The sequence below is a fragment of the Podarcis filfolensis genome (genome assembly GCF_964270895.1).
Source record: "Podarcis filfolensis genome assembly, chromosome: Z".
In the NCBI taxonomy this organism is placed as follows: Eukaryota; Metazoa; Chordata; class Lepidosauria; order Squamata; family Lacertidae; genus Podarcis; species Podarcis filfolensis.
This window is the reverse complement of record NC_139617.1, coordinates 36500232-36524717: the sequence shown is the minus strand read 5'-3', so window position 1 is coordinate 36524717 and position 24486 is coordinate 36500232. Positions and strand designations below refer to the sequence as shown.

The window sequence follows — 24486 nt, the reverse complement described above, 5'->3', positions numbered from 1 at the left end:
CACTTTTGGCTAGTACTGCCTCCTAACCATATTGTACAAGCAGATTTCAAAACGTAGTCTGGAGGGAAAGATGCTAACCATAGTTTGCCAATCTGAGCATCACAGCAAGCTAGTCGTTGTATCAAACCAAGCCCTATTCAGAGTAGACCTATTAAAATTACTGGCCGAAAATAATGCCAAATATAGGGAGTATTTTGCAGTATTCTCTTGAAAATGACTTTACTTATTTTTTTTAAATGCTGGGATTGACAGCAAGGATCCTATATGCAAAACATTGAGTGGGGGGGTCACATATTAGATAATGAAATATTAAACTATGGGAAATGGCCACTTTAGGAATCCCCTTACCTGGATTCCATGGGTTAAATATGGGCAAGAAAATGTTTAAAAATGTGAACAAGACTGGTAAAAGTTTACAGAACTCTGGAATAATGAACAAGGAACAGTGAATGGGGTCATCTGGAGCTCTGAGGTACATTGCCAGCTATATATTGATGACACACAGCTCTACTTCTCCTGTACACTTGCAAGTATGGCAGAGGATGTGTTGGACCATTGTCTTGCCTCTGTAATGGAATGGACAAGAGCCAGTAAACTGAAGCTCAATCCAGATAAAGCTGAGGCACTGTTAGTGGGTGGTTCCCTAGACCAAATGGATGGGAGGTTGCCTGCTCTTGATGGGGTTACACCCCCTTTTGAAGGAGCAGGTGTGTAGCTTACAAGTACTTCTGGATCCACTGCTGTTGCTTGAGGCTCTGATGGCCCAGCTGTGCCCCTATCTGGACAGGGATAGCCTAACTTCTGTTGTCTATGCTCTGGTGACCTCTAGGTTAGATTTCTGCAATATGTTATATGTAGGGCTGCCTCTGAAGATGGTTCGGATACTTCAGCTGGTGCAGAATTCAGCTGCCAAGTTGCTCACTGGGGCAAGACAGTTTGAGCATATAATACAATCCTGACATTGGTGCTAGTTTTGACCTATAAAGCCTTAAACAGCTCATGATTGCAATACGTCAAGAACCACCTCTTCCCATATGACCTGACTTGGACCCTGCGATCATCATGTGAGCACTTTCTTTGTGTGCTTTCTCCACAAGAGCCCCGGAGGATGTAAGCTTAACAAACAACAATGTTCTTAGAAGAGCTACTGTTGGATCCAATCATTATTATAAAAAACCAGGAAGTGATGGGAACCCATTCACCAGAAAAGGGGAAGGAGTGAGAAAATCTGTGGCATGTTCCTGAGCCTTCACACCATTAAACATTTAAACCAAATCAATGTTCCTTAAAGGAAGGAGCTGTATAGACTGTTAAGAGTGATCCATTACAATGACTGCCCTTTAGGAAACAAATGATGTGTGTATGTTTTCCCCTATCCAAAAGGTACAGATGTTCTATATACATAGCTTGAAATTAAGATGTTAGAGTCTCAATTCTGTGATCAACACTGTTACCTCAACTCTTTAAGAAGAATATATGAAATAGTTACTCAAATTAAAAGCTGGAGAGCAGGAATTAAATGCTTGAGGCTACAATCACATTAGGAAAAATAGGGAGATAACTCTGTTAACTAAATTGCTACCACTAAGATAAATTTAATACAGCAGACAAAACTGCAGCAAGTATACTATCAAGATGTCTAATTTGTCTGTATTTAGCATACAGCCCACTTCTATACTGCCAGACTACTTAGAGTAGCTAAAGGCAGATTTAAGATGCTAATAGATAAATTATGTAATTTAGTAAGAATGGAAACCACTGGGAAAGGGGGTGTTACTCCCCAATTTCACAGCAGAAGGAAAAGATTAGGTGAAGAAGCCTAGATATATAAAATATTACAATTATATAAAGGAAATAAAACGGTTGAGCTATAAAAGTAATGTGAAAAACGGTTCCTTAAAATAAGCCATTTTCTGGGGTGGAATATATTTTCCAAAATTATACAAATTATTTTAAGACTCCGCTTTAAAATGATGAGTTGCAGTGCTTCTTTGTTAATCCATTCTGCAATATTTTTAGAAACCATGAGCTTTCTGTAAGTCTTTAGAACATTACAAAAAAATAACAGTGGCTTTTACTCCACATGCATCTTGCAAATGAGTGATGAAATGGGGCACAATACACAGGTGTTGGGTAGCATCTGTTCCTTTCAGTGGGGCTTACATGGGACAAGGGTATGCCCTCATCAAAATCCATGGAAGAAAAGATTTGGACTTGACATCTGAAGTAGAAGCCTTCTTACCATACAGTACTTTTACAAGCATTATTTTACAATAATGACCCCGCATTATTTATACTGTCCCTTCTCTCCAGCCCTTCCTAAGAGATTAGGTCAGGTAATAGTTAAAAAAAACAAAAACAAAACCTCAACCAATTAAAACACCACCAAACAACAAGCAGTTAAAATACACAAATTAAAAATTACTCACATAATTCTGGTCATCCACACCACAGCCCAAAATAGAACAATTCATAGCTCTTCCAGGTGGAACTAGAGTAGGCTTTCCCAACCTGTTGCCCTCCAGATATTTTGGACTCCAACTCCCATCATCCCTAACCACTGGCCATGCTGGCTAAGGCTGTGAGCAGCTGCAGTCTGCAAAATCTGAAGGGCACTAGTTTGGGGTTAGGGAAAGTTCCACTGTAATGAAGATGCCACAGAATCCCTCTCTGAGACCCAGGTGTTCAAACCACATGACCCAGAAGCTGTACGCCAGCTCCCTCAGCCAGTAAAGCGAGATGAGCGCCTCAACCCCAGAGTCGTCCGTGACTGGACCTAACGGTCAGGGGGTCCCTTTACCTTTACCTTACTAATATGGTGACTCTTGAAGATTTCACAGAATGAAAGAATTTATTAAATATCATCTAACACTGAAGATTCTAATGCACCATGAATTCAGCATCAGCTTGTGAAAACGTGAGCTAATAGAGTGTCAGACTAGGATCCAGGAGACCATGGTCTGAATCCCCATTTGGCAATGAAGCTCACTGTGTGACCTTAGGCCAGCCATTGTCTCACAGTCTAACCTACCTCATAGGGTTGTTGTAGGGATTAAATGAGGAGAGGGAGCACTATGAACACCACCCTGATCTCATTGGAGAAAAATGTGGCATATAAAGGCAACTAATAAATAAGTAATATGAAAGTACCTTTGTAAGATGTGCATAATCTCTCCACCTGAAGGCACACAAGATGATATACAGCATTCATTTTACACATTGTGCTTGGTTCACCGTGCAGTGGAAATACAAACTGACACTGGTGACCATTTCAGTTTAGACTGTGGTCATCCTAACATAAGCTCCAACAGAATCACAGAAAGAAAATGGGCAACTCCAGAATATTCTCTAGAATAGAGAGAGAACATCACCTGCAGCCTTCAGAGCTGCCTATACTTACACATGAATCACATCAGTCAGCTGGACTAACAAGAACAGATGTAAAGAATTGCCACTAAAGTGCTAATTATACTGTGTAGCTGAACAATGACAACCTAAATTAATTGAGTTGCTGATAAATCTGGGGAGAATACAGCAGCAAGGGACAATGCAAGGGGTTGCTGAACCCTGAAGAATTTCGTGCCAACTAGCTAGTAGATTCCTCTTTTATAGCTGTTATAAGTTTACGTCCATTCTGACCTGCTCAGAGATTCAATTCAACAATAAAAGCTTTGCCTTGAAACAAACATTTTCAAACTTAATATAGTTTTATGGACAGGTATAAACAACCCATGTAAAGCATGATTTATAGCCAGGATCTTAAAAGCACTATATCATAGCACTGAAGATGCACAGCAGCTAAAATGTAAAAACCTGTCTTTGTATGACAATGGATCTCCATTAATACATAATCAAACTCATGTGAGGTTCAGGGTTTTTTTAGAACAAGAAGTTGCTCTATCAAGGGGATAGTTTGTTGCCCACAGCATACACCTTCTTGAGAAATGATCAAATAATTCAATTTGTGAAAGTATACGACTGGCCAGGATATCAGGCTCAGTTCATTTTTTAAAAGAATTTATATGCCATCCTTCAGTAAAAAACCTTTTCTGATTTGCTTATAAATCAAACAATACAATACAAATTAAAATACATGATTAAACAACAATTAAAGCAAAATAAATTGGTGAAGATTTATAAAGGACAGAAATAGTGACACACGTATTGCACTCATACAAATTTTGGAGGGGAATTTTTTTTGCAAGAAGTTAGAACCTTAATGGTTTCACATGGATAAACATTTAAATGTGGAGATTTTTATTTTATTGATGAAGTTCACGAGATCAATATATGCCCGCATGGGTTAGGCCTTCAGCATTTCTCCTGTCACTTCTTCATAGAAAAACTTGATGCATCTATCGGGGTGAAGTGAAACCCCTGTGTTAGCAGAACCAAAGTGCCCTCCTTGGGGTGCAAGCCTGAGCAGTGTGTAAGGTGGTCCTGGGCTGCCCAGATTACAAGATCCCTTTCTCAGTCTTGCTGGTGTGGTCGAAAGGAAAGCAGAGCACCAGCTGGGCTTGTAGGAGTTGCTGGAAGGACACGTACAAGGCACCATCCAACCACCTCAGGGACTCCACTCTGGATTTGTGTAGGGTTTACTCCTTAGCCTTTTCCTCTCCCAAAAATGTCCCAACAGGCAGTGTGCGGAATTTTTTCCTCTGGGCTTACTCCCAAAGCCTTTCTCACGAATGAGTATAGCTGCAAGGCAGCAGAGGATCAGACTTTTCCTTCTCCAAGACAGGCAACCTCCCCAGGTTGACAAACCCCATCTGCCCCTCACTCTTCTCTACAGCACATGCAGAAACCACCTTCTTGATTGCTGAACCCACTACAGTGGTACCTCGGGTTAAGTACTTAATTTGTTCCAGAGGTCCATTCTTAACCTGAAACTGTTCTTAACCTGAAGCACCACTTTAGCTAATGGGGCCTCCTGTTGCTGCTGCGCCGCCGGAGCACGATTTCTGTTCTCATCCTGAAGCAAAGTTCTTAACCCAAGGTACTATTTCTGGGTTAGTGGAGTCTGTAACCTGAAGCGTATGTAACCCGAGGTACCACTGTATTGGTCTTGTCTGCTCAATCCGCTGGAGCCTGTCTTTGCATGCAGGAGAAGTCCTTAACTTATTGAGGGTTTGAAACCCATCAGCTACTCTCACGTGGTTTAGCTGACCAGTCAAAGCAGTTTCCTAGGGTGTGGCTGATCGCTTCTAGGAGCCACAGGTGAGAGCTGAGTGCAGGGTGGGGACCAAAGATGGACAAACTCCCCCAGAAGGAGCATGACATGTCACCCACCAGAGGTACTACTCTTTCCCTAACATCCAACTTCTAATTCCCATTTATAATGCCAAATTGGGAAAACGTGCAACAAAGTTTTTGAATTGAAGACAATGAATTTTGCATAGTCTTTTTATTAAGGCTGTTATCCTAGAATGTTTGCGATCTTTAATGTGTGGATGCAGTTAAGATTAACTGATAAATCAATAGGGTGGAATGGGATCAACTGCTATCCAAAACTACCATGATAGACTACTTTAAAATCAGCTGAGGATTCCACAGTGCTCTGGAAAAGGGTTTCAATTATTTATGTGCTTAGACTATGCACTGTAAATCCAGCTTAATGAAGTACAATCACTATGTATAAATCTGAGAAACACAGAAAGAGCGGATTGTCTAGAGGAAACCTTGGCCATGCAGGATCGCAATACAGCAGCTACTAAGAACCAACAAATACCCTTAGGAATGAGCTTCGTTATGCTTCTGTACTAGCTGGAGGTTGTAATGTGCATAAGGGCCTTCCCTTGGTAGGCATATGTTTATATGAATGCTGCCCAAAACTGAAGGCTGAAATGTTTAACCTTTTGTGCCTCTTCTTTAGACTGCTTTGTTAGGAATTTTGAAGGGAATTGAGAGTCTGGCCATGGTGGTAAACTCTTACCTCTACTATATTGTTGTTGTTGTTACCTTTATTTCCCACTTTTCCCCAAGAAGCTCAGTGCGGAACACATGCTTTTACCCTCTCCATATTATCTTCACAACAACCCTGTGAGGTAAGCTAGGCTGAGAGCTGGTGACTGGCTCAAGGTAACCTTGTGAGTTTCATGGCCAAGTAGGGGTTTGAACCCTGGTCTCCCAGGTCCTAGTCCAACAACATAACCACTACACCACTGTGCAGTTCTTCTCCATAGCCCCTCACTCTTCATTCAATTTGAAATACCTGTACTGAACTATTAAAATCTTCCTTAAGGCTTAACAGAATGATCTAATACAGAAAGTCTCTGCAGGAAATTATGCACACTTGGTGTGCTCTATGGTCTGTACTAGAGATGACAGGATCTTGAAGCAAAAGTATTTAGATAGTTGCTCTGCAGGGGAGTTTGGGATGGCATTAGTTAATTGAAGCTTCCTTGGAGTGAACTTGTGTAACAGCTTGAAAGGAAAAGGTCCCTGTGATAAATTCCAGTCATGGCTGTTGGACGGGTGTGCACTCTTAAGAAAATAAAGTACCAATGAGCAATTAAAACGAAAAACTTGTTTTCTTTCAACTTCATGCTTTCTGCCTAAAACATCTTTGTGCGCTGAAACTTTTGGTTCCCAAAGTGTCTGAAGAAAACTCTTCATCAAGGGAAATATTTAATACTTCTTATAAAAAAGGCTTTGCATCTTAGGTGAGCTGGGGTGGAAAAGAAAAGCTCCAAGGGATAATTTTAGCAGTATTAACAATTTGACAAAAGATATGCACTGGGAATTATATCTATTTCTGCTGCTGGTTCTGTTATTTATTTATTTGATTCTTATTGTTTATTATTTAATATATATTTATCTCACCTTCTCCTAATCACAAATCTTTTTTATTATGATCATACACAGATCAGCCACTAAATTTCAATCAAACAAATACAGTACAAATGTTCAGTTTACAGGCGAGCAAAATAATATTTGGAATTGAGAATCTCCCAAATTGTGATTCAAGGTGGCTTACAATGTTTACTAGAAATAAACTAATCATGCCCATTCTTTCAATGAGTCTCTTTTAGGTAGAATTGGATTCATCCCTGAAACTAAGGTTTCAGACATTTGTGGTCTTACACTTGGATTTTCTAAAAGAAAACTAAAATGGAGATTATAAGCACCCATCACTAATTGAGAACAGAGCTATGGAGTCTTGCCAGAACTGATGCTAAATAAATATCAGATAGGCACAGCCAAAATCTGCTGTGAAAACTTGGATAGAACCCCTAATGCCAGTACAAGATCCTTAGGATGCCTGCCTGGACTGCCCTTGGGGTTTATTTGCATGTGTGTTTGTGTGTATATACAAATGTGTACACACAAGCACAGGTGCAAAATGCTGTGCTATTACTCCTAACTCACCAGAGATACAAAATTCCAGACAGATTTTGGTCCTGCTAATAAATACAGAGGATGTCAAATTTGAGCTTACACCAAAAGCATTATGAATACCAGCAGACTGACGGACAATTAGAAGAATATAATGCTAAATGAAAGTGAATGCTTTTGCATGATGCTCCAGAACTCATTCACTATATGTAGTATATTGTTCCACTTGGCGAATCATGAAATCACAAATTAATATGCCAGGGGAAACAAGCTTTTTTTTTAAAAAAATAACCCTCCAGTTCAGTCAATCCTGGAATAGTATTAAAAAATTGAATATTAGACAACTGAGCAGAAATAAATGAAATATGACAACTGATTTTTATTATGACTAAAGGAACTTGCTTCCTTCAAGAGCTGTACTAAGAATATGTTCATATAAAAAAATGCTAAAATCTCAACTGAAGTTGCTGAGAAGCTAAGCAGTTGGTAAGCTATAAATGTGTTTATAGTTTTTCATTTACACTACAATTTGACATTAAAACAAAGCTTCTCTTTCGGTTTGATTCATCTAGGCTGTATGCCTCCTGCGTTCAGATGCTTGTGAAAATCACTTATTTATTTGGCCAGCAGCCATGATCTCTTATGAAAATATGTTTCTGGCTCTCCAAAATTAATGTAGATTATGTACATTAGTTTGATACCACACACTTGATGACACAGGAACACAGGAAGCTGCCTTCAAACCCTATGGTTTTATTTCCTCTTCAGATTAAAATATTTGTGGTTTGGTACAGTTATTTGTTCCCTAGAATTTCCCATCAAATTTCCATATGCAACCCACGAAAAACTTAGCCATTTACATTGCTTAAGATCCAAACAACTCTGCAATGAACTCCAGGAGATCACACTGGGGGTGGAAGGTCTGTTTTCTGTTTCAATGCTACACAGCAAACTACTATTAAATCTGAAAGGGTGGAATCAGCTCTTTGCAGACTTCTGCAAAAATAGGTTTGCTGCAAGTCCTGTGTATGAACTTAGCAGCTTTCCAGCTTAGGACCTTAAAAGACATTTGGTTCAGAAAAGGACAACCAAAATGATCAAGGGGCTGGTACAACTCCCCAATGAGGAACAGTAGCAATATTTTGGGCTTTCTAGTCATGTTGTGGAGAAAGTACTGTATTTTTCCATGTATAAGACGCCCCCATGTATAATACTCCTCCTATTTTTTTGAACCCAAAGCTGAGAAATTAAGAAGTTGCTCAGGTTTTTTTTGGGGGGGGGGCGATCACCCTAAAGTTCAGTTTTTGGTGCCGATTGCATCCCCTGTTGCTCCGCACTGAAGGGACACTGCACTTTACTGCTGGAGAGACTGAAGTCTCCCTATGCAGCCGTGTACACTTGCTTTCCTTCTCCAGGGCACTGATGTTGCCTGCTAAGTAGAGGAATAGAGAAGGCCCTGGATGCACTTGGTGCCCCTGGTGCCCTTAACCTTACATGGTTTGTGGGGCAGCGTGGCGCAGTCTGGCGACCCGGTACCTGTGTGTGCACAAGAAAGAGTGGCACGTGTGGCTGGAGGTGGGGGGGGGAGAAGGAGTAGGCGACGCTTATCTCTGGTAGCAAAAGCTTGCATGGCAGCTGCGGAAAGGTCGAGGAAATCAGTGGAAATATTTTTCCATATATAAAACCCTGATTTTTTGACGAACAAAATTTAGCAAAAAAATATGTGTCTTTTAAGGTCCTAAGCTGGAAAGCTGCTAAGTTCATACACAGGACTTGCAGTAGTTAGGAAGGATACTAGAACTCAGTGTCCTCCAAGGAACCCAAATATCGAAAAATTAAGTACAGACCAGAGAAAGTACTTCTTCACAAAGCACATAGTTAAACTATGGAATTTCCACCTGCAAGAGGTAGTGTTGGCCACCACATCACACATCTTTAGAAGAGGATTAGACAAGTTCATGCGGAACAGGCTATCAATGCCTGCTAGCCACAATGGTGATGCTCTACTGGAATTGCAGATGAGGAGATCACTGTTGTGCTCTTGACCTGCTAGCAAGTTTCCAACTGGCCATTTTGAGAACAGGATGCTAGGCTAGATAGACCATTAATCTGAATCTGAACCTTTACCCTGACAGATGACTTTTAAGCTTTTGCCAGCATTTTCTGATCAATTATTAGTAGTAAAGATTTTTTTAAAGCACATGCTTTCTCCATCTCCCAACCAGGAACTTGCATTTTTGTGTGTGTGCACCACCAGTTTTGCTTGTATAAAACTTTAACATACCAGTAACATTGCAGAGGTCCCATTTGGCCTTGATAAGTGGATGGACATTTCAGGAAACATTCTATCAATGCGGCTGATCACATCATCAACGTACCTAAAAAATGAACACAAGCATTAAAAAAGTAAAAGACGAAAAGTCGAAAAGTCGAAAAGTCTAGAAGTCTAAACTGAGAATGTAGCTTTGTACATGGGTGCATGAAAGCTATCTCTATTCTTTAACTGCTCTATCAAGATCCTCTCATTAATACCCTTGCATTTTTTAAATTGAGTCAGACAAATTCCCGACACATTTTTTCTACTTTGCCAGCTACTTTTTAGGTTTTACCTGTACCACACGAAATAAAAAATCACAAATATTATTTCCTCTCCTTCCCTGGAACATTCCTTCTCATATTCCCTCTCTGTTCTTTAGCACTGCTCTTCTAATTTGTGATATGCTACTGCACACCTGTAGTTCCTATGCAGAAACCAACAAAAGTTATGGCAGCGTTTCATGATGTGCATCTCTGAAAGCCACCCCCACCATATGCTGTTCTGACCAGTCAAGATTCTCTAAGCAATCTTGTGGTCAAACCTGCTTGCAAAGCTGCTTTCAAAACAGGGGTTATATTCAACTTAGTTCTACTCACTGTAGACCCACTGAAACTAATAGACCTAAGTTCCCTGTGTCTTTTTAAATTTTTTCTTAAAATGGTCTACTCTGAATTGGTCCAACAGTGGATACAGCTCATGGACAAATGTATTGCCATGTGTAAGACTTTTTTTTAATGTACAGTCAATGATCACTTTGCTTTGCGCAGGGGTTCTGTTCCCAGGCCCTGCACATTGGCGGACTACATATAAGTGTGGCCTTCCCCGTCCCCACCCCGCCTCCATTCCGCCCTGTTTAGTGACATTTTTAAGGTCACTTCCAGGTTTGGCACTGTGATCACGTGCATCATTCAGACACACATTATTTGGCTGTTGCCTGTATACACATTTAAGTTATCTGGATTGGCCCTTGAATCAAAATTCCAAGTAAAACATTTGGCCCAGTAATGATGAACAGTGTGTCTCATCTTTCTGAGCTACATGCCTTGACACACAAATTATCATTGTGCACATATAGCAATGCTCCTCAACAGACTATTTTAGCACCTGCCCAATCAGCTCCTAGTAATCTAACTCCTAGTTAAAAGGTGTAAAATAAAATGAAGATATGAGAAGACTTGTGGGTATCTTTCCCAAAACAGTAATCCTCCAGGAATGCTGTGCCAGGAAACATACACATTTTTGGCCCTAATTTAGTGTTCATTTTAAGGGCTGGCAAGTTTATCCTGCTATCATAACACTCCATTAATCACAAAATTCACAGGAAGGCAGCCGGCTAGCCAGCCAGCCAGCTAACTCCTTCAGAAGCCTAGAGGATCCCAAGATTACTTCTTAAATTTTGCCATTAAAAATAATTAAAATCATACTTAGCAAGGTGAAGAATTTTTGCAGAAGTCACCAGTTTTTCAAGCAGTGTGTCTGTCTATATCTATCTATCTATCTATCTATCTATCTATCTATCTATCTATCATCTATTTTAAATATTTTTTATTAGTTTTCAATTACAGTCCAATAATAGCCTCATAACAAGATCAATTTATAATACAATTATTAATACCAATTGTTCAAATACTGAATTATATAATTAATATAAAGTGGCCCCCGGTGTGCTAGATTTGATGATTTTCTTTATTTCTGCATGCCAAAATCTTATTAATTTCAATTACATTCCAGTCATAATAATAATCCCTTATACAACAACTGCAATATTAGTAACTTCTTCTTTTTTTTAATAAATGTTTATTAAAATTTTCCATCTTAGTAAAAAGATAACTTCTATTCATGTTGACACATTAAATGATTTATAAAACTACAAGTGACTATATCCTTGTTCTTCCTGTGTGGGGCAATTATTTTGTCCATGGTGTTTCTCCCTGTCCTTGTAAGATGTTATGTCTTTCTTTCTCCTGGCTGTTGCTGTTATCCATCATGCCTTGGGCGGAGCTGATATCCCATTGTTGTTCCAGAGATTTCTCCATCACTCTGTCCTGTGCTTCATTGTTTTGCAACTTTAACAACAGCTGTAAAAGTCACCCTGACCCAGTAAATACTACCTGTTGTCACCATTTTTCCTGGGAAGAAGAGTGGTCTGTCGAAATGCAGATGACTCTATAAAGAACCTTATCAGTTCCTTGGCAGTTGACAGACTCCTTTCATCCTTCCTTCCAACTGAAGATATATGAGCAATTATACTTCCAATTAAATTCAATTCCAAGTCCTCTTAGCGTTATTCAGTTCACTTCGTAAATAATAAAGGATGGGGAAGAGTCAGCTCTAAGTTTCCATCATAAACCTTTTGCAAAATAGAGCTCCCCCCCCCCTTTTTACCCATCAGTTCCGTTTGATGTTATATTCCATATTTATACTCCAATTTCTTCCATACTTGCTTGTACAAATATAATTTGAACTAACATTCAGAGGAGGGTTGCCGAATCATAAATGTAGAGAATAAAACTTTAAACAAAGAAACTGTAGGCTCCTTTCCCCCTCACTGTCCTTTGCTCTGAATGAAGTCTTTTCTGAAGTTCAAACTTTAAAGTCCTTGCAGTTGGTTTGTTCCGCAGTTTGTGATCTCATCTCTTCTAGCAAATGCCTGTATTTTAGTCCAATTAAGCTCTAAATAACAGCAGAACCTCTGCTTCTTAATAGCAGCATTGGAGGGTTTTCAGCAGGTGAAGTGCTTTTGCACTCAGTGCCTCCCTGCCCCCCGCATTCCATGCCGGAGTGAGAGCCAAGTACCGAGACAAACTGTGAGTGAAGTCCGTTCCCCACGTCCCTGGGGGGAATTTGCAAGGATAATTACCCTCTATCATCCTTGTTTTTCCTTCGCCAACGATCTCCCGCTCTCGTGGGGGCTGCCTCCATTAATGCAGAGCAGAACTGGATGCCCTATCTGTCTATCTATCTATCTATCTTAAAAATACCTGATAGGATAGCTTTTACGTGAATGGCATCACCTAGCAGGCGGAAGGTGCTTCAGAAGGCTTATATTTGGCCAAAGTGTAGAATCCACCAGTTCATTTTGTGGAGGGCTGGGAGTAGTACAGAGAAAGATCAGGAATCAAAAGTTAAGGACTATTTCAGAAGCTGCAGCTTTGTAAACAGGTAACATGGCATCTCTCCCCCTCTTTCTCACATATAAACTTGTCCCCAAAGAGAATGCAGAAAGGCAACACTTTAAATGCCTTTCAGTTCTACACTGGACAGATGGCTTAGTTCTTCAGTATGACCTTTTAAAATAAACTGGATTAGATCCAGTGATCCGATGTTAGTGTTATGTTTAGTAGCTCAGGCACCGTTTAAATAGCGTTTCTCCCACACAGTGTGTAAAATACATGCTGTTCATTTTTCACTCCACATACAAAACCTAAGAATCGAATATATATATGTATCAAACTTTTATTTTGCTTTATAGGAGAGAGAAGAAGACAGTGCTCTGGTAGCATGTTTTGTTTTTCCTTTTCAGGAAGCCAATTACTGTCACGAAGCACAGGGCTGGTCATGTGAATGGTTGAACATCATATATTGCCAAGAATTAGTCAACTATTTAAAGCACATATTTATTAGAAAGGGAACATATAAAGAAAATGTCAGTGGATTTAAAATACAACAGTCTTAGTATTTAATCTTCTAAAGCATCTTAGGGCCTCACATACTCCCTTTTCCCCTTTACTCTCAATTGCATAGGTTCAATGAACTACTTTCTCTTCAGCACCGAGCTATCACTTCCCATTCCATCCAAGCTGCCAACAATTGTTTGTGTTTGCCCTTCAAACCAGAATTGCAAACTCTGTCCAAATTTTACTGTTACATTCAGGACAATTATTTTCACCAGTTAAGAAATGGGCATCTTAGCCAGAATTACATGTATCTTAATAGGAACCGTCAATTTCTATCACCTAATATGGCTGTTCCCCCTCAAATGAAGGGGAGAGTGGGGCACCCCCCACTATCATGTTCTGATTGTCTATGCACGGGGGCATATAAGCTCCCCCCCTCCCCAAATGAATTACAGCACCTGGTTCCACATCACAGGGGAAACTTATATTTGTTGAGTAAGAATCACAGAGGAAGCTTATATTTGTAAACTCTCCTCTACTGATGTGCTCCCAGGTGTGGAGAAGCAGGAATGTGATTGTGAGGGTGACCCAACTCTGTTTTTCACATGACTGTAAACTTGCAGGAGGGAGAATTCTTTGATAGGGTTCTATTCCCAGTTCTGCCAAAGACTTCCATTGTGCATGAAGGTTCATGTTGCCCCGTCTCTGGACATGGATACTTTCTAAGTTCAACTGAAGATTCAGCCTTAACATGTCATGTCCTTACCTACTGAATTGAAATTTAACAGACATGTGACATACAACAGCTCCACACATCTGTTTAGGTGGAACGGAACATCAATATCCTAACAATGACAACCTGATGTATCTCCGGTGTTCTCTTGAAGATGTGCCTCCCCAAATATACCGTATTTTTCGCTCTATAACACGCACCCGACCATAACACGCACGTAGTTTTTAGAGGAGGAAAATCCGTAGGCATTCCCTCCATAACACGCACAGACATTTCCCCTTACTTTTTAGGAGGAAAAAAGTGAGTGTTCTGGTGCAAAAAATACGGTATGTGCTAAGGAAAACAACTGTGCCTACCTTGCTGCTGGGGGTACACACTGTACTATTTGTTATACAGTGGTACCTTAGGTTAAGTACTTAATTCGTTCCAGAGGTCCGTTCTTAACCTGAAACTTTTCTTAACCTGAAGCACCACTTTAGCCTATGGGACCTCCTGCTGCTGCTGCGCCACTGGAGCACGATTTCTGTTCTCATCCTGAAGCAAAGTTCTTAACCCGAGGTACTATTTCTGGGTTAGTGGAGTCTGTAACCTGAAGTGTGTGTAACCTGAAGCGTATGTAACCCGAGGTACCACTGTAGTAACAAACAGGATTGCTCGGTTTCATTAACGTGCAGCTATTCTATATTACACCATGTAAACATAGAGCAGCCTCTCAAGCAAGTTTGTTTTCCACAAAATTCCATTTTCCCTGCCTCACTTTTGCCTCTGGGTTAGATATTAGAGGGTCAATGGCACCTCTCAGCAGGACAAGTTGGTCATGAGCCTCCAGCTTCTGACATCTAGTGAAGGCATCTCTAGTATGAGTAGGTACTTTCTTACAATAACATCTATATACATATGTTAAAAATACTGAAGACATCTGAATAGGGGAAGTGCTGTAGAGGACTTGCTCAGCATTAGAGGAACTGGTTTGCATACAAAAAGATGCCCAGCATCTCTAGGTAGGTCTGGGAATCAGCCCTTGTTTGAAGCCCTGGAGAGCCAACATAGACAAACAGTGAGCTAGAGGGATGAATGGTCTAATATAAGGGAGCTTCCTATCCTTATAAATGCATGCAGCATGCGGGAGACCTATTGCTACTTACTACCATTCTCAGTGCCAAGGTGTTTTAATGGCAAACTCATTTCTATTAGAAATATTATTTTATTTACAACGTACTATGATTCCTGGTGGGCAATGAGAAGCAATGCAGTGCTCATGGAAGAGGATGAACTGATGCCCCAAACAGCACCTACTGCATCTGGTACTAAAAATGGGCCATAAACAAAACTGTCACAATTCTCATAATGCTGATTTGAAAACTGTAGATATAGTTTATTATTCCTGGGGTGAAAATAAAGAATTTAATTCAAACAGTGCCTCTTAAGCAAGCACAAGCATGTCTGCAAGTGTGGCTCTGCAGCAGGTTTTCCAGTGACATGAATTAACAATAGTTATTAAAGCAGTGATCTCTGCCACCTCTTGCAAAATGACACTTCATGCTTGGAGAAGCAGTGAAAGGATCTTCAACGAATTCTCATGCTGTGAAAGCCTCTCCCAGATGTGACTATCAGCCAAGAACGTGCATTTTGAAGACTGAAACCTCTCTGCACAGCTCCATATTACAAATTTTTTTTTTGGATTAATGGCATTTAAAAAAACCAAAACTGGTTTCTTCTCAGTGCTGGAATGCATGCTTTACAAACTGAAGGTTCCCCAGAGTCAACTCTGTCCCAACATCACCAGATGCAGCTGCCAGAGTACTGTCTTTTGGTTCCACTTAGATCTTACACAACACCTGTTTATTTAAACAATTTATATATATTAGTTAACTAGAATAGTCTGGAAGTGGAGTACAAGAAATACGTTACATACAGATAAGGTAGAAATTGGTTAAAATAATAGAATTAGACTTCAGTTAAAATGGCTGTGGTAATAAAAGGTGGCTATGTTCTGCCTCCACAGTTGGAGGCAGGAATGCTTCTGCATAGCTGTTTGCTGAAATCCACAAATGGAGAGTGCTTTTTTGTTCAACTCCTGCTTGCAGGTTACCCGTAGGCATCTGGTTGGCCAGTGAGAACTGGATGCTGGACTAGCTGGATATCTGGCTTTATCCAGCAGGCCCTTTTTATGTTCTTAAAAGAGTCTTCAGTAGGTGCCGGAAAATCAACACCAAGCAGGCCTGTTGGACCTCACTTGGAAGGGAGTTCCAAAAAATTGCTCCCACAAGACTGAACAGAAGGTTCATGATGGGTATTAGCCATGAGGGACCACTGAGTATGACTTTCCGTGATCAGGCAGGACTATAAGGGATCAGGCAGTCCTTAGGGTATACTGCTAAGGGCCTTTTAAAACAATACCTTGGTAAAAAAAATAAAACTAGCCCCAAACTGAATTGTTAAAAGCTCACACGTCAAAATTTTAAATATTCAAAGTTAACCTGATTCATATTCCTAAAAATGACACATTTTCTATCAGAGTGAGGTTTTTCTTTTTAAAATCAAGCTGTATTAACATCTGCTCGTACAGAGACATCGACATCTTGCCATTTCTAAACTTTATAGCAGCCAACAAAATTATCTTTATTCATTTAGTTAAAGAGAGTCATACTCCATGTTCCTGCTCTTCAGTCTTCAAGGCAGTTTTCAACCAACAGAACCATCAGATCCAAATATCAAAGAAATGTCATATAAAAAGGGGAAAGCAGCAAGACTAACAAAAACATTTATCCATCAAAGGCTTGGTAGAGTGAAAGTTTTAACTTGGTACCATGAAAACAGAAGAAATGGCACCAAATATTTCTGGAGGAAGCCTCACCTAAATAGGGTGCTACTACAGGAAAGGCCCTTCCCAGGTCATCAAATCTAACATTGGAGAAAGGGGCACCTACAGAAAATTATCTCCTCATATAGTACTCGTAACCTACACCATCAGCACCCACTGATCCAAGCCTGGCTGGATTTATCTAAAAACTAAAGCTATAATTAAAATTATGAATTTAGTTTATTACCAAATGATGGAAATATTTGAAAATCCAGAGCTCCAAAATGGCAAGTGGGACCACTTTGTACCACCTAAACATGCAATTAGGGGAATCAGATTCTGGTATGACTATTGTGAACAGAGGAAAACAGGCTGACAGGACCATTGCCACATAATACGGCAGCTGTTTCCAAAAAAGCCCCTGCTTGGCACAAACTGCTGTCCGGCCCCTCCATCCACCTTCTGTCTTGCAAGGAGCTCTTGTGGATTGCAAAATGTATTAATTTATTTATTGCTTCCCTACAACTGACTTTTAAAAAAGGCTGCAAACTGTTTTACGGTAAGAGTGAACCTCATGCAACTCAGCTGAAGAAATCTGAGTAAATAGGTATAGGGCCATGCTGCAAACTTTCTACAGGGGAGCTGCAGGGAGAATGTAGTTGGTCAAGGGAGCTGTGGACTCAAACAGGTTGAAAACCTCTGCGCTAGAGGATGGTAGAGTACTAATAACAATGCTTTCTACCTCAGTCAGTTTTCTATTTGCTTGAGGTGCAACTTCAGAGTTTGGTAAGAAGCTCATCAGTCGGCTAAAGTGAAATCAAGAACAATTAAGGGTAGGAAGTTTGGCCAAGATCTGCTCTCTCTGAAAGGAGATGCCTTTCTCAGAAAGATCTCATGGTCTATATAAACCAGCTTGTACCCATCCACTCCAGTCCAGGCTATTTCCCGCTTCTCTAAATGCTGGATGAGAGCAGATAGGAACAAGAGGAGAGATGATAATCCTGTTGAAGAGATCTAGATGGCAAGGCCTTTCAGGCACAGGAGCGCATCTAATTGTCTTTTGCAGTGCGTCTCTTGCAAGCATATAATCAGTGGTTTTCCCCTCTTGAGTGACATTTCTACCCTGCATCTTTTAACAGGAGAATTTAACCTGTTGACATTTAATCTGAGTATCTTTATTTTTCCAGTATCATCCATTATTCATTATTGAATTGTTGTTGCATATGGCAGCATGGAGGCAAACAATGCAGTTTGCATCAAGAACAACGGTAATATTAAGCATCTAATGGTGTGTAGCGGCATATGCTGCCATGGTGAAAACTACTTTTGAGAATCATTTAGAAGGGGAACGAGATCCCCTTCAATACTTAACACCATTCCATGTTTCAAATGCCATATAAGGAGCCACTGAAATTTTAAATCTGTGTCTTTCACTCATCCTGTGCTTATAAGATTCATTAAGTACCGTATTTTTCCATGTATAAGATGCCCCCATGTATAAGACGACTCCTATTTTTTGAGCCCAAAATTAAGAAATGAAATAAATAAATATTGACATTTTCTTAAATATTCAAAACACCAGTATATTTAGCACCGTATATTTAAACATCAAACAGTGAGGCAATCAGCGTAATGGCGGCCGCTCCTGTCAGCTCAGTGTAACTCCACTGTAGCTGCAGCTCCAGTTCTCCCGCCTGTGTGTTGCACTTTTGTCTCGATATATATATAGTATGTACCGTATTTACTCTACGAGCTCCGGCAGATGTGAATGCTGATTGAGGAGCTGCGACTGTCAGAGCTGCCTGAGTGAGTGTGCTTGGGGAATGGGGGGTCTGGGTAGCCAGGGGGCGGCTGAGGGAACCGGGTGGAAGGGACAATGTCCAGAGTGGAGGCTGCTGGGGGGGGGGGGAAGAGTACCAGACTAGGGTTTGTCATGAGGCCAATAGTGAGGGGAGGCTGGGGGGAAAGAATATGGATGGCGGCGTGTATTTATTTATTTATATATTTAATTGCAACAGTCTGTGTATAAGACGACCCCCAATTTTAAACTTAAAAAATTTGGGGGAAATATCATACAGTGGTACCTCAGGTTACATACGCTTCAGGTTACATACACTTCAGGTTACAGACTCCGCTAACCCAGAAATATTACCTCGGGTTAAGAACTTTGCTTCAGGATGAGAACAGAAATCGTGCTCTGGCGGCATGGCGGCAGCAGGAGGCCCCATTAGCTAAAGTGGTGCTTCAGGTTAAGAACGGACCTCCGGAACGAATTAAGTACTTAACCCGAGGTACCACTGTATTATACATGGAAAAATACAGTATATACGGTAAATCTCTGACCATTGTGGTAAGGAGCTCTTTTAACTTGTGAGATATGCAGTGTACTTAGTTAGCAAAAGTTTTCTTTCTTTAAAGAGTTAAGCGGCCTGCTGGCTGCCAAGGCAGCGCCCTCTACCGAGTCCAGGAATATAATTCATTTTGATGCATTCAAAGTGGTGCTTTATAGATGCTTTTTGAGCTTCCCGCTTTTTTTGTCAGCCTAGGTTGAATTCTTCTTCTGAAGATTCTATGTGTGAAGCAGCTTGCTCAAAATCACCTGGTATGGTTAGATTGAGATTGAGACAAAACATGCCTCACCTCCTTGTGGGTGGAGGCTTGGTGTTACATTCCGCCTGAGAGAACAATCAGATAAAAGGGGTAGCCCCATCTAAAACACCCCCCAGCATTTTGGAGTTTCTCCATAAATGGCTTAAATTCTCATGATTAAATGCTGCAGCACAAATACTGCAAAACTGTAATTCTTTGCTCTTCCCACTCCAGGCTGCCTGGTGTGCGCACTTCTCTTAAAATGACTTCCTCTATGGAAAGGCAGAAAAGCTTTCTAGGTCTGTTGTCAACTTTTTGTTTTTATTTGTATCCTGACAAATGATTCAAAAGGAACATGTAAAAAAGCACAAGGAAAATTAAAAAATAAACTACCAACAACTAAAAACAAAAACAGCATACAAAGGGAGGGGACTAGATTAGTTCCTGAGGGTTTATTCCATTCTCACCATTTTATAACTCCACATGCATATCATCACATTTTGTGATCATACATCCAATCAGAATCTGAACTGTTTGTTTGTTTTTCCCATTAAGATTAGTTCCTGATCACAGGCATCGAGCCATATATGGTGTTGAATTTTTAAAAGAATGCTTTAAATTTAGAGATTCACGAACAAGGGACTGAACAAAGGGCCCTCTCTTCCTGTGCTAACATTCTGGCTTTGGATTTTTCTGGTTTGTTAGATCGATGACATTAAACAAGAGCTCCCTGATTCAGACAGAATAGGCAACTTTGGCTTAATATGAGCCATTATCTTCATGCCAAAATTGGCATACAAGGGGGTAGTAGGAGACCTCGGCTCCAACACTTGCTCATGGTTTCATAAATCATATTTTATGAAGTTGCAAGCATTCATCTGAATCAGGCTTATGTGTAATAATCTCAACATTTCTGCTCTTCTCTGTCCATCATTAACTTCTCTTCCAGGATCCCACAACTCAACTTATTGCTATCAGCACAGCAAATGCTATAATAATACAGCAATATGGATATGAGAATGTAAAAAGTGGTTATCCAGGAAAACATAAATCTGCTTTACAGTAATTACCAGAAACTTGTCTGAGCCTTTAACTATTTTCTGTGTGTTTACTGACAATTGATATTCATTCTTTTAGAGAAAGAACTTGAAAGGAAAAAACTCCCCATCTAAGATTGTCAGCTGTAAGTGGTAATGGGATTTTAGGAACACACACTTCCCTGTTAAAACTTGTTGTTTATTAAACTGTCTGTTTTTCAAAACAGACCTTGTTTCACAGTCAACAATAAGTTTTGGCAGCTGTTATTCATGTCACCTCCAACAAAAATACTATATATACAATAAAGCAGACCATAAACACAGGAGAAAGGTGATAGTTTGCCTTGAAGGAATTAAGAAACAAATATTTGGATACTAATATTAGGCATATTCTCCAGTGAATTTTTTTTAATACGCTTTCCCTCACTCTTGCTACGCACTGCAGCAATTTTTTTCCTATTATGTTTTTACTGTAATTTTACTGGTGTTAGCCGCCCTGAGCCTGGCTCTGGCCGGGGAGGGCAGGGTATAAATAAAATAATTATTATTATCATTATTGTTATTATTCCCCCCTACCCCCCCAAAAAAATCTGAGTTCAAATTCTAAATCAACCCTTCAACTCAAAACCTCCAGGAAGTATGAATATACATATACATATTCACATCAATGCAGTAGTACATCAGGTTATAAACACCTCGGGTTACAGACTCAGCTAACCCGGAAGTAGTACCTTGGGTTAAGAACTTTGCTTCGAGATGAAAACAGAAATCGCAGCACAGCAGCAGCGGCAGGCCCCATTAGCTAAAGTGGTACCTCAGGTTAAGAACGGACCTCCAGAATGAATTAAGGTCGTAACCAGAGGTACCACTGTATAGACTTCTTAACACTTCCTTATCTTAACTACTGCATCAGGATAAAGTAGTCATGTTATGAAGTGAGACTTTATCATTTGGTGTCATTAAAAACTCCACCCAAATAAGTTGGACATAGTTTTCTCTGTCCCCATCCCAACTGCCCAAATTCACTTTAAATAAAATCATGCAGCCATTAAGGATATCTCAGCAGTTTCTTCTATAGCTCAGATTAAACACAACCCCTAGTAGAAACCTCTCTTCCTTCTTGGGGGTGGGGTGAGCAATCTTTTATCAAAACATGACAAACCCATGTCTACCCAGCTGTCCTCCCCAGGGCTGGTGCTAGACAGCAGCCTATCGTGCAGACCTCAGAGGAGTGCAATACTGACCTTTGTGGAGTACAGTTTTATAAATATTAGCTTTTGTTATATCTTATTAATTTTTGATAACATTTTACTTTTATTTTATATATTGAAGAATGTTATCATTTTGTAGTAGTAGTAGTAGTAGTAGTAGTAGTAGTAATAATAATGATGATGATTTTATTTGTATGCTGCTCATCTGACAAGGTTGCGCCCCAGTCACTCTGGGCGGCTCCCAACAGAATATTAAAAACATGATGAAACATCAAACATTAAAAACTTCCCTAAAACGGGAATTCATACTTTGGAATTGGGTTTTTTTGTGTATATATGAAACAGACCACTGAGTTGATTAGAGGTTATGTCTCCGTCTCTGTCTCTCTCTCTCTCCCCCCCCCCCACACTGTAAGTTTTAAAATTAAGTGCAGTTTCCGTCACACTTTAATCTTTTTTTAGAAAATGTATTAATTTTTCTAATGAGCTATAGTTCTACCTGAAAAACCTTCATATACAGAAAGAAATTGAAGAACAAGAATGTGACTATGCTCTTGTTGAAACTAGCACTAAGAGATTGAATGTTGATGCTCCTACAACAAAAGACATAAACTCTAAGGGAGAAGTTTTACAAATTGGAGATATTTCTGGGAAACACACAGCAGAAAAAGAGGGTATCAATTAGAGTACACCAAAGTCTGCAAAAAAAGGATTTTCTCATATATACTACAAGAGAATGGTGAAGATTTGTGCTGTTAATAGTTGAAATATATAACCTCAAATCATGTGGGGTTTTTTAATGCTTTGGATTACTGCTATGTGTTGTACGTGGGGCTGACTCTGAAGATGGTTTGGAAACTTCAGCTGGTGCAAAATTCAATGGCCAGACAGCTCAATAGCACAAGATGGTTTGAAAATATAACACTAATCCTGGCTCGACTGCACTGGCTGCCAGTTAGTTTCCAGGCCTGATTCAAAGTCCTAGTGTTGACCTATAAAGCCATACACAGCTCACGACCTCAATACCTTAACGACTGCCTTTCCTCATACAAACTGAGTCAGACCCTGCACTTTGTCATCTGAGGACCTTCTCTATGTCCCTCCTACCTGAGGCATTCAGAGGGTGGCAACACGAGAACAGGCCTTTTCTATGGTAGCTCCCCAACTGTGGAATGCTCTCCACAGAGATGCTCATCTAGCACTATCATTACATGTCATTAGGCACCAGGCAAAAACATTCCTCTTTACCTAGGCCTTTCACTATTAAATAATCTATGGTTTGCTAAAGCTGTGGAGGGGAGTGGGAGAACATTATTATGATTATTTTATTATTATGTTGTTGTTATAATACTTTTTATGTTTTTATTATTGATACTCCATAAAATGTGGTTGGTTGGTTGGTAGGGGTGTGTGTGTGTGTGTGTGTGTGTGTGTAGAAGCCAGGGTCCTTGCTGATGCTATTTTTCTGGTAATGAGATTTTTCTTAAAGTTTTTCATAATACAATAAAGTAGCTGCTACAAAAATTCTAAGTAGAATACAGAGTCCTCTCTTTAAAGTAATTCTTAGCCCCTACCACCCACAGAAGATAGCAGTTCATCCCAGCAGTTCATCCTGGGATCTTTCCTTTCTCCTCCCAGCTTCTCACGCTGGGAGACCAACATTCTCTGTCTCTCACCCAGGGTCCTCTATCAACCATCCATCCCCACCCCCATGATTATACAGTCTCTGGCCCTTAATAAAGGCCCCAGTCATAGGACTACAAAGAAAAGAGAAAAAAGAAGAAAAACAAAGGACACCCCCCCCAAAAAAGGAAAATGAAACAGAGAAAAGTGAATGAGAGAAATAAAATAATAAAGAAAAAGAAAAAAGAAAAATATACATTAGAGAACGATACAAAAAACCTTCTGATTTTTCATCTGTCGATTACATTAAAAAAAATGATTATTTAAGATATTCAATTCATGCTAACATCAATCATCACCACTTCCAGTGGAGTTATTTCTTTTAAGTTTCAGAATCATTCATTTCTTTCCCCCACAAAATGTCCAAGATGGGTTCCTAAATTGTTATTATTATTGATAAATGCCAACCATATTTTTCAACAACAACAGCATGCTTATATCCCATGCATCTGACTGGGGGAAGGTCTGTAGTTTGTGGGTAGAGCATCTGCTTTGCATATGGAAGGGTCACTCTCCAGATAAGGTTTGAAGAGGCCTCAGTCTGAAGCTTGAGGTACTGCTGTTAAGTCAGAGCGGACAGTACTGAGCTAAATGGTCCAATGGTCTCACTCAGTATAAGGCAACTTCCTGTGTTCTAGTATACAGGACACCCAGGCATACAGAGTCACCTAGAAGATTTTTGACTACTTCTGGCAACCACATTTGCAAGCCTGTGTTCAATAAGCTCAAGGAGAACTGTGGAAAAACAGCATTCCAGCATACAAAATCACAAGTAATTGCATCTATGTTCATATAGTACAGGAACAAGTAATTAATAGCTTTTTACGAGGAATCCGATTAGCATGACAAATGATATGACTACTGCAAGCAATGTACAGCTAATTGGACTACTCTGTACAGCAGGGAAACATCCCATGAATACATCTCAGGAGGAACAGGAAAGGAGAAGCTGGCTCTGTCAAGGCTTTCATCAATCAAGTGTACTTCACAGCACTCTGTATCCTGGCTTTGCTTCAAGAACCTTTCAGTTGGCAGCTGGAACATACCTGCTGCATGACTATAGCATTATTTAAAATACAGTAGATGGTAAATAATGAACCTTGAAATACTTGCACTCCTGCACAGAATACGAAAGGAGGATGATAAAGTTGTCAGAGCGAG

At 40.0% G+C, this 24486-nt stretch overlaps 1 protein-coding gene across 2 annotated transcripts in view; it reads right to left on the bottom strand.

Annotated features, from left to right (window-relative positions):
- The window catches only part of MED27 (mediator complex subunit 27), a 167528-nt gene that overhangs the window by 42841 nt on the left and 100201 nt on the right, over positions 1 to 24486 (bottom strand). For both annotated transcript variants that reach the window (XR_014543975.1, XM_083596884.1), the window contains exon 4: positions 9620 to 9713. Coding sequence is in view for 1 of the 2 variants with exons in the window: in XM_083596884.1 (XP_083453010.1) it covers positions 9620 to 9713 (94 nt within the window). In the remaining variant the exon portion in view is untranslated. The remainder of the gene's footprint in view (positions 1 to 9619; positions 9714 to 24486) is intronic.